The following is an 11,284-nucleotide window of genomic DNA, read 5'->3' on the forward strand; positions in this document are numbered from 1 at the left end:
GTACCCTGAACTTCAGAGAATACAAACAGAAATTACAAGCAGACAAAAATTACAAACAGATAAAATAACACAATTCAACAACAGGACTTGTAGCTGTCAGACCATCACATACGTACAGTTAGTCATGAGAGAGCGAGAAGCACCAATATCTGGGTTTTCAAAGCTGGGAGGCTCAATGGCTGCCCAGAGTCTCATATATCCAAAGAAGCCTCCCTCAACCAAGCTTGTCCTGTGGGCTCTGCTCTGCGCTTCAGAAAGCTTTTCCGCCACAGGCTCCAGGTGACCACATTCAGCCTAGTAGAGGCAGAGTGTGTTTTCAAATCCGGGAAAGTGCTCAGATTAATCTAGACTTATTAAGGGGTGGGGAAGATCTTCAAATTCCCTTTATCATTACAGCTGGTTTGGTAAGTCTAGAGAGAGGGAACAGTTGATGGTTATATTTTATCCATGAGGCTGGTCACTACTGTCTTTTAAAAAAATGGAATCTCTTTGTAATTGGGTAGAATCATGTCCTTGACAGCAAAAAATAAAGAATACTGATAAGCAGGAAGTTCTTTGGCTGAAAAGTTGAAACAGTAGATTACTATAGGGAATGCTTTTTATAAATTATATGGGCCAGGAATTACATAGTGAAAGATGGCAGCGCACTTCTGGTTGGCGAGGTCCCTCCTGTGGATGCTGCTGTGGCGAGACATCACAAAACTCTCTTCTTGGTTAGAAAAAAATGACCAAGAGCTTGGTTAAGGACAAATGAAAACAGTGAATACGCGTGTTGAAAATCCATCCAAACAATGCTTACAAAATGTTGGCCTTGGAATTCTTAATTCTTATCTAGGGAAGAAGTCTAGTCTTTGTTCCTAGCCAGTATACATTAGATGTTGGTACATTGCACTATTATGGCCTTTATAGTACAAATTCTTGGCATCTTCTGGAACAAGTAACAAAGCTGGATCTGCTATCCCTTTCTCATGTAATATTTTGCTGCCACAAACCTAGAATAAGAAAAAGGAATATTTTTCTATTCAAGATTATTCCTTTTGGTCCTGCCCTTTTCCTGCTGTGTTTCCTTATCCTGTATTCCTATTTTTTTCCATTGGAGTCCCTATTACACATTTGTTTGAACAAGTCACAACAAAAATTTACCACCCTATGAATGACTTTTAAGATATATTTACACAGTTGATGTCCTCTCAGCGTAGGTTGGAGGACTGACTGGTCATATGAATTTTAGTTGGAACTATAGACCTAGTTCATCTAATCAGACCCTTTTTTTTACAGATAGAAACTGAGGCCCACCAGTTTGTCCAAAGTCACACTGCTGAGTCCATGACAGAACTGGAATTCATATCTTAGTCCCTTCATTAAATACCGTATTCTTTGTACTGTACCTTGCTTCCAGCTAGGTCAAAGATTGGAAAACATTTTAAAAATATCAGTTAAACATTTGGAAGTAAAATGAATCTTTCACTTGCGGAGAAAAATTATGTGTAAAATAAATAGAAAAAATTGTTGAAGGCAAAATTGATGGACTTGATTATGTGAAAACAAAAGAGTTTTTCACAAGAAAAACAAGCTATTCATTATAAAGAGAAAATAAATTTTATGGTAAATGTAGAAATGTTAGTGTGTGACTGAATAGTTAATGTTTATTACCTAATGGACAGCGTACATAAACAGATAATTTCCAAAGGGGTAAACACACCTTAAAATCACTCAAAACATTGCTAAAACTCTAATAATCAATGAAATGTAAAGGAAAACAACTCCATACCTATAAATTTTACAAAGAGAGTAAAAAACCCTGACAAAGTTCTGTGTCATTGTAGTTGATTATTATTTTCTTTTTATAGAAGAAACAGAGCTGAAAGGGTTAAGTAACTTAGTAATAAATGATTTGACTGATATGTGTTGAGACTGGATTTGAATCCCAGGCTTACATTTCCCTACATTATGTAAAGTAGGTGATTGTGCTCTTTGATTGAGTGGTGGTCCTTCTGTGAGGTCTGCAAGCTTTGTGATGTTATTATAAAGGAAAAAAAAGTGAAAACCCTGAAACAACCAATATGTCCCTAAGCATCAAACTCAGAAAGAAACAGGGGCCACTAAACCTTATGTAAGGATCCCTGCAGCTACAAATTGACTTAGTTTTAAAATGAGATGTTATCGTTGCTTTAGTGTATTTTTATTTCTTTTTTTAAATATTTCCCTTTTTTTTTTTTTTTTTTTGCCTTTTGGAAGGCAATTGGGATTAAGTAACTTGTCCAAGGTTACATGGCTAGTTTTCCCAATTACATTTTAATCTGGTTCAAGCCACCCTTGGGAGTGTTATTCAGAGAGTGAACCATGTGTCTGATGCCTCAGGCCTAAAACTTCTTTGAGAAGTGACTGGACAAATTGAAGTACATGACTGATTATGAAATTCTGTTGTCCCATTAAAAAAGGCAGAGATGAGGCATGCAAAGACATTTTAAACATACAAAATGATGTGGAGGGGGAAAAAGCACAGTTAGAAGAAAACTAATTTTCATTGCAACTGTTTAAAAGTAAACATATAACAAAAATCTCTGAATACACAGATGTATGAGGTTTGAAGGAAATAGTAAAAAAATAATTGTGTTGTTCACTCTGTTATTCATGTCCAACTCCGTGTCCCAGTGGACTGACTGTCCATGGGATTTGCTTGGTAAAGATACTGGCGTAGTTTGGCATTTCCATCTTCAGTGGATCCTTCTGTCAGACAATCTGAGTTTAAGTGCTTTCCCAGGGTCACATAGCTAGGAAGTATATGAGGGTGGATCTGAACTCATTTCTTCAACAGCTTTCCAGGCCAAGTGCTATGTATCTACTGAGCTACTAGCCACCTCAGTAATAATAATATGTATGACTATACATATTTGTATTGATGTTATTTTCCAGTCTTACGTGTCATTGACATTTTGTACTCAACTTCTTACATAAAATTCAGATCTTTTTGTAGAGGCCTTGAATGAGTAATTTGTTTTATATTCTGTAGTCAGAGCTTTAGAGCAAGGGGAATGATGTTAAAAATCACATTTTAGATGACTAGAAGAAGTGGGCAGGAAGGTCAGTTTGGACACTTCTGCATGTTGTCAAAGGCTTTAGAGCTGAAAGGGACCGTAGAGGTGGCATGAATTCCCCAATACAAATACACACAATCTTCCAGCAAAGCTAGATTTTGAGCTCTGTTTCTTTAACTCTGAATCCATCACCTTTTCCACTGTGCAAGTATTGCATCTAAGCCAGAGAAGAGAAGGATGCTACTGATAACTTGAAGCAGCATTTTTATAGCATGTTTGACTAAGTTCTCACCAAGAGTTTTGGCAAAACTGTGATTAGAAGAAGAGACAGACACGAGACATTGGGGAATGAATGAATGAAAATGCTAGACATTTAATGTTTCAAGCTTGGGCTACTATGAGATTGGTGGTACCATTAACAGGAGTAAGAAAGTCAAGAGTAGAGGAAAGGATAATTTACTCCAATAAAATGGCACTTGAAAGTAAATAGAAGTTTCCCAATGGCTAAATTTACTGTTGTTGTATTTTAACCTAGTCCTTATCTTTCTTAACTTTGTGTTATCTTAGTTCTCTATCTTCCCCTATTAATTCTTCTTTCTATCATCTATAATTGTGACTATTCCTGAAATTTCTGTCAAAGGTAGCCTTTTTTTCTTGTTTTCGCTTAATGTACTTAATCATTTCCATGGCTTCAACTAGCAAGCATCTCGGAGGCCAGATGACTCTTTTCTCTTTGTCTATTTTCAACATTTTTCCTGAGCTCTAATTCTACCTTTACAGTTATCTACAAGATATTGCCACTTAAATGGTCCTGTTAGTATCTCAGGCTTGACTCATCTGAAACTAAACTCATCATCCTCTACTAAAAATTACCTTTTTTCTTGGCCATATTTTTTAAAATTAAATTTTATTTTCATTTCTGAGTCCTTTTTCCTCCCCTTTCCTTGAGTTGCCTTTGAGAAGGCAAAAACCAAGACAAAACAACACAAAAATCCCAATTTGTGTGTATAATCATACAAAATAAAGTCCCACATTAGCCATATTCCCCTTCTTTCCCCCTCTTCCCCAAAGGAAAAAAAGAAAAGATAATATGCTTCAGTCTATACGAAGACCATCAACTTAATCTGGAGGTGAGTAGCATGTTTCATCATGGATTCTTTGGAGCTGTGCTTGGTCGTTGTGTTATTGAGAGTTCCTAATTCTTTCATGACTGATTATCTTTATAATTTTTTTCAACTTTTAAGTTTTTCTTGTGGTTTTGTCCTTTTATCAGTTTATACAGCCCCCTCAGGTCATTTCTTTTTTTTTTCAAAGTTTTAAAAACAAAAGTTTATTTAAAAAAAATTTTTTTTTCATTTTTCAAATGCTTTATTAACTTCTGACTTACATCATTAATTTCTGCCAGATTTGAGTTACAGATTTTCTCCCCGTTTTTCCCCTACCCACTGCCCCAAAATAGCAGTTCCACAGGATATCCCCTCCTCCAATCTGCTCTCTCCTATATCTTCTCTCATACCCCACTTGTTCTATTCTCTACTTTGATCCTGTCCCTTTTCAAAAGTGAGTGCTTCCAACTTCGCTTCCCCTAAATCGGCCCTCCCTTCCATCATCCCCCATCTCATCCCCTTCCCCCCTGCTCTCCTGTAGGGTGAGATACCCTGTTTAGTGTGTATGTCATTCTCTCCCTGAGCCAAATTCAATGAGAGTAAGGTTGACCCCTTCCCTTTTGCCTTCCTATTCTTCCCCTCCATTGTTGAGATAGTTTACCCCATTCTGTCTCTCCCCATCTCCTCTCATTATATTCCTCTCTCACCTCTTAATTTCATCTTTTAAGTATCATCCCTTCCTATTAAACTGGTCCTGTGCCCTCTATCTATGTATACCTGTACACATATATACACACACATTCACATATGTATTTATATGCCCGTATACCCTCCGATATAGACATATATATATTTCTATTCCCTTCAAGTATTTTCATACTGAGAAAAGTTTCATCAGTTACAATTATCGTTTTTCCATGTAGGAATGTAAATAGTTCAACATTGATAAGTGGCTTATGATTTCTTTTCCCTGTTTACCTTTTCACGCTTCTCTTGCTTCCTGTATCTGAATGTCAAATTTTCTATTCAACTCTGTTTTTTTCATTAAGAAAGCTTGAAAGTCCTCTATTCCACTGAATGACCATATTTTCCCCTGAAAGATGATACTCAGTTTTGCTGGGTAGGTGATTCTTGGTTTTAATCCCAGTTCCTCTGCCCTCCGGAATATCCTATTCCAGGCCCTTTGATCCCTCAGTGTAGAAGCTGCCAGATCCTGTGTTATCCTGATTTTGTTTCTACAATATTGAAATTGTTTCTTCCTGGCTGCGTGTAATATTTTGTCCTTGATCTGGGAATTTTGGAACCTGGCTATAATATTCCTAGGAGTTTTCTTTTTGGGATCTTTTTCAGGAGGTGATTGGTGGATTCTTTCAACCTCTATTTTGCCTTCTGGTTCTAAAATATGAGGGCAATTTTCCTTGAGAATTTCTTGGTGGATGATTTCTAGGTTCTTTCTTTGATCATGGCTTTCAGGTAGTCCAATAATTTTTAAATTATCTCTCCTGGATCTCTTTTCCAGGTCAGTGGTTTTTCCCATGAGATATTTCACCTTGCCTTCTATTCTTTTCATTTGTTTGGATCTGTTTAATAGCATCTTAATTTCTCATAAAGTCACTAGCTTCCCTTTGCTCCATTCTAAATCTGAAGCAATGATTCTCCTCATTGAGCTTTTGAGCTTCTTTTTCCATCTGGCAAATTTGGCTTTTTAAGGCATTCCTCTCCTCATTGACTTTTTGAGCCTCTTTTGCAAATTGAGTTAGTCTGTTTTTTAAGGTGTTATTTTCCTCAGTCAGGCTGTTGACTCTCATTTCGTAATTTTCTTGCATCATTCTCATTTCTCTTCCCAATTTTTCCTCCACTTCTCTTATCTGCTTCTTAAGGTCCTCTATGGCCTGTAACCAGTTCGTATTTTCCTTTGAAGCTTTTGGTTCAGAAGTGCTGACTTCACTGTCTTCCTCCTGTTCCATGCTTTGCTCCTTTTTGTCCCCAAAATAGGAGTCTAATGTTGGAATCTTCTTTTTGCTTTGTTTCCTTTGCCTGGTCATGTTGACCCTCAGTCACTTGACCCCTGGGCTTTTTGCCACAGTAGGACTCTGCCACCAGACAGGGAAGCTTCGTACCAAATGCTGGGGTTTTCTCAGCTACCGGAGGTATTAGTTGGGTGCCCTCTCTGAGGTCTCCACATGCTGTGGCAAGCTTCACTCACACCCCGGGACCTTCACCCTAGACTGCAATCCAGATCCAAGAAGGTTAAAGTAAGAGCGATTACCCCTCAGACTGGTCGCTTGGTCCCCCTACACTCTGCAGGCCAGGAGCTGAAGCTGCCACATGGTCCTGGCTGGGGCCTCTCAGTGGCTTCTCGCCCTGGGGGCAAAAGCCGAGGCACTCCCATCTACCGGATCCCAAAATCCAGACTGCACTGACCTCTCACTTTGTCCTTAGCATCTATGTGTTGATAATTCTGGACCACCACAGCTGCTGGTGATCTGGAGTCCCTCTGGCTGGCGGCTGGTCAGGCCCGCCCTGGGGCTAAAACCTCTGGCTCATGAGGGCCTGGGCTTGGCTCCCAGAGCGCAGTGCTGGCCAATTCCTGCTGGCCTGCCAGGCTGTCCTCAGCGGGAGGCTAGCTTCTCTGTGTCATTTTGTGGGTTCTGCAGCTCTAAAGTTTGTTCAGAGTCCCCTTTTTACATGAATTGGGGAAGGTGAAAGCTGGGTCCTGCTTCTACTCTGCCATCTTGACTCCACCCCCCTCAGGTAATTTTTTTTTTTTTAAGCAATTGGGGTTAAGTAACTTGCTCCAGGTTACACTGCCAGTTATTTCTGGGTGGGTGCTAAGTATCTGAGCCCGAATTCAATCCCAGATCTCCCAACTCTGGGGTAAGTGCTCTTACTCACTGCGCCACCTGACCGCCCCCTCAGGCCATTTCTTACAGGGCAAGACTTTTCCATGGGCATCCCCATAGTTTACAGTTCTTTGCTACTGCAAAAAGACCTGCTACAGATGGTTTTGTAGAGATGAATCCTTTTTTTCATTCTTATATCTCTTTGGAGTGTAGACCTAGTAGTAATATTGCTGAATCAAAGAGTATGTACAATTTAATAGATTTTGGGGCATAGTTCACAGCTCCACCAACAGTTCATTATAGCTCCTGCAGCATTTGATATTTTCTCTTCTTTTTTTTCAACTTAGTCAATCTGATGGATATGAGGTGGTACCTTAGAATTGTTTTAATTTCCATTTTTCTTATTGTTATTGATTTAGAGCAATTTCTTTTGCACAATAATTGATAGCTTAGATTTCTTCCTCTGAAAAACTGCCTGTTCATATTCTTTGACAAACCCCTTTTCCTTATAGTATGACTTAAATTTTACTTAATTCCTGTTTATCTTAGAAATGAGATATCTGTCAGAGAAATTTGCTGCCAATATTTCCCCTCGGTTTCCTGCTTCTCTTTTAATTTAATTTAAATTTTTTTTTAAGCAATTGGGGTTAAGTAACTTGCTCAAGGTTACACGGCCAGTTATTTCTGGGTGTGGTGCTGAGTATTGGAGCCCAGATTTGATCCCCAGGTCATCCTGACACTGGAGCCGGTGCTCTTACTCGCTGAGCCACCTGGCCACCCCTAAGCAATTGGGGTTAAGTAACTTGCTCAAGGTTACGTGGCTAGGTGTTTCTGGACGGGTGCTAAGTGTCTGAGCCCGGGATTCGATCTCCAGGTCATCCTGACACTGGAGCCGTTGCTCTTACTCGCTGTGCTACCTGGCCGCCCCTTCTCTTTTAATTTTAGTTGCTGGAAATCCTGAAATCCTGATGATTTGTGTATATTTATTTTATAATTCTCCAATTTTGCCGAACTTGTTAATTGATTTTTTTTTTAGTTGACTCTAGTATTCTCTAAGTAAACCATCATATTATCTGCAAAAAGTAATACAATTTGATTTATGTCCTCATTTTTTGTGCTTATTCCTTAATATCTTTTTTGATTTTTGTTTTTGTTGCTATAGTTAGAAATTGTTATTTCAGTACAATATTGAATAGTCATGGTGATAATAATGCCCCTTCTTGGTTTGCTCCTGATCTTATTGGAAACACTTCTAACTAATCATCAGTATGTATGATGCTCTTCGTTTTAGAGAGAATACTGCTTATCATTTTAAGCAAAGTTCTATTTATTCCTATGTTCTATAAGTTATTTTTAAATGCTTTCATTTGTTAACAAGAATGAGTGTTGTATTTCATCAAAAGCTTTTTCAACATCAGTTAAATAATAATGATTTTTTGTTATTATTATGATCAGTTATATTTAGTGTTTTCCTAATAATATTGAACCAGTCTTTCATTCCTGGCATAGTTCAGCCTGGTCATAGTATGTGATCTTGATGATCTATTGCTATAGTCTTTATGTTAGTATTTTATTTAAAAATTTTGCATTGGTATTCATTAGGGAAGTTGATTTATGTTTTTCGTTCTCTTTTGACTTTACCTTGTGTAGGTACTGACCATATTTGTATTATGGAAGGAATTTGGTTGTATCCTTTCTTTGCTGATTTTTTTTTTCCCAAACATTTTATGTAGTATTGAATTTAACTATCCTGTAAGTGTTTGGTAAAATTTGCATGTAAATCCATAAGGTCTTCTTGTTTTTTTTCCCCCTTGGGAATTAATTTATTTTTCTAACATGGGGTTAGTTAAATATTCTGTTTCTTGTTCTGTTATTCTGGACGTTGCATTTTTTTGGGAAGCATTCATCCATTTTATTTAGATTGTCAGTTTTGTTGGCATATAAGTCAGTGAAGTAGCTCATGACAATTGCTTTTATTTCTTAATTGTGATTTAATCTTTTTAATTTTGGATATTGATAATTTTATTTTATTTTAAAACATTTTCTTTTTTTTAAAAAAATGACTTGTCTGTGTTATTGATTAAAAAGTTCCTAGGGTTTATTTGTTAGTTTTTTTAAATTTTCAGTTTTATTCGTTTCTTTTTTGATTTTCAGGCTTTCTATTTTGTTTTAAATTGTGCATTTAAAATTTGATGTTTTTCTGATTTTTAAAAATTTTTACATGTTCAGTTTGTTGATCTGCTCTTTCTCACTTTTATTATTTTTTTATATTTTTGCTTTTTGTAGGGCAATTGGGATTAATTAACTTGCCCAAGATCACACGACTAGTTGTTTGTGTGTTTAGTGTCTGAGGCTGGATCTGAACTCAGGTCCTCCTGACTCCAGGGCCAGCGCTCTACTCACTGTACCACCCAGCTGCCCCTTTTTCTCACCACCAGCAGCTGTGGTGTTTGTAATGTAGATGCAAGGTTTTGCTTTGGGGCTCACTTTGAGAAGAGTTGTGTGATTTGCCCAGACAAGACTCTGGGCAGCCATTGAGGGCCCCGACTTTGAAAACCCAGATGTTGGTGCTTCCCTCTCCTGTAACTGACTAGGTATGGATGTAATGGTCAGACAGCCTGTCTGCTGAACTGTTTCTCTGTCTGTATTTGTTGTTTGCTTGTATGTGTTCTCTGAAATTTGTTTTTTTTTTTTCCTCTGAACTAGGTAAATGACACGTTTGATTAAAGTAAGATTGTTAATCCATTTTGAGTTGCTTTGCTTCAAGAAGGCAGATCTATGAACCTGTGCTAGCAGCCATCCTGTGTGTGCTAGGGTGCTTGCTGATACACCAGTCTAATTTTGAAGGAATTATTCTTTTCAGTGAGCTTTTGAAATTCCTTTTCCATCTGGCAAATTCAGTTTTTTAAGGCATTCTTCTCATTGGCATTTTGGGACTCTTTTGCCATTTGAGTTAGTCTATTTTTTAAGGTGTTATTTTCTTCAGTTAGATTGTTGACTCGCTTTTTATGATTTTCTTGCATCATTCTCATTTCTCTTCCCAATTTTTCCTCCACTTCTCTTACTTGATTTTCAAAATCCTTCTTGAGCTCCTCTATGGCCTGTAACCAATTCATATTTTCCTTGGAAGCTTTTGATGCAGGAGTTTTGACTTTGTTGACTTCCTCCCATTCTATGCTTTGATCCTTTTTGTCCCCAAAAAGGAATCTAAGGTTTGATTGCTGTGCTTACTTTGCTTCCTTTGCTTGCTCATGTTGCCACTCAATTATTTGACTTTTGAGCTTTTTGCCACAGTAGAACTCTACTTCTAGAGAGGAGAGCTTTGTCCCAAATTGCTGGGGTTTTCTCAGCTGCCGGAGCTATTAGTTGGGTGCCCTCTCTGTAGCCCCCACAAGCTCTGGCCCATTGGCCACATACCCCAGGACCTCCATCTAAGACAGAGATGCAGATCCAAGCAGGTTAAAGCAAGAGTGATTACCCTCTAAATCGTCACTTGGTCCCCCTACAATCTGCAGGCTGGGAGCTCTGGAAGCAGCCACAGGGTGTCTGCTTAGCTGATGCACCTGTGCTGCTTCTTGCCCCAGAGGCAGGGGCTGGGCCACAATCTTGCATCCCTCCCAGTTCTAACAGAGTTCCACACTGACCTTTTCCTTTTCCTTTGGCATTTATGGGTTGGTAAGTCTGGAAACCACCACAGCTGCTGGTTATCCAGTCCCCTGAAGTCTGCCTCAGCCTTCGCTGGTCAGGGCCACCCTGAGGCTAAAACTGGGTCTCACATGGGTCTGTGTGTGGCTCCCAGTGCACTGGGATAGACCCTTCCTGTAGGCCTGCTGAGCTGCCTTCAGTGGGAGATTGGTTTCTCTCTGTTACTTTGTTGGTTATGTAGCTCTAAAATTTGTTTAGAGTCATATTTTATAGGTATTTGAGGTGGTTGTGGGGGGGCTCAGAATTTTCCTGCTTCCTTGCTGCCATCTTGGCTTCTCCCCCCCTTATGACTTTTTTTCACTCATTTAACTTATTATGTTTCTCTTGTCTCTGTCTTTGTATTGTATTTTCTACTCCACACTGGTCTTTTCATCAGGAATCCTTGGATGTCCTCATTTTTTCCCCCTGTAGGACTCTACTGAATTTTCATAGGAAGGTCATTTTTCATTATAAGCCTAGATCCTTTGCCTTCTGGAATATCATATTCCAAGCTCTCAATTTCTTTTTAGTGGTGGCTGCTAAATCTTGTGTGATTTTGACTGTGGCTCTTTGGTTCTTGAACTCTTTTTGACTTCTTATAGAATTTCCTCTT

General features: G+C 38.5%; 1 protein-coding gene across 1 annotated transcript in view; it reads left to right on the plus strand.

The window, feature by feature from the left end:
* ALMS1 (ALMS1 centrosome and basal body associated protein) overlaps nucleotides 1–11,284 on the plus strand; it is a 146,315-nt gene that overhangs the window by 85,661 nt on the left and 49,370 nt on the right. Inside the window, exon 9 of the mRNA XM_069067353.1 lies at nucleotides 397–404. Within this exon, the coding sequence (XP_068923454.1) occupies nucleotides 397–404 (8 nt within the window). The remainder of the gene's footprint in view (nucleotides 1–396; nucleotides 405–11,284) is intronic.

Source organism: Petaurus breviceps, unplaced genomic scaffold, assembly GCF_028583685.1.
Source record: "Petaurus breviceps papuanus isolate PSGF00001 unplaced genomic scaffold, PetGlider_PUasm1.0 139, whole genome shotgun sequence".
Taxonomy (NCBI): domain Eukaryota; kingdom Metazoa; phylum Chordata; class Mammalia; order Diprotodontia; family Petauridae; genus Petaurus; species Petaurus breviceps.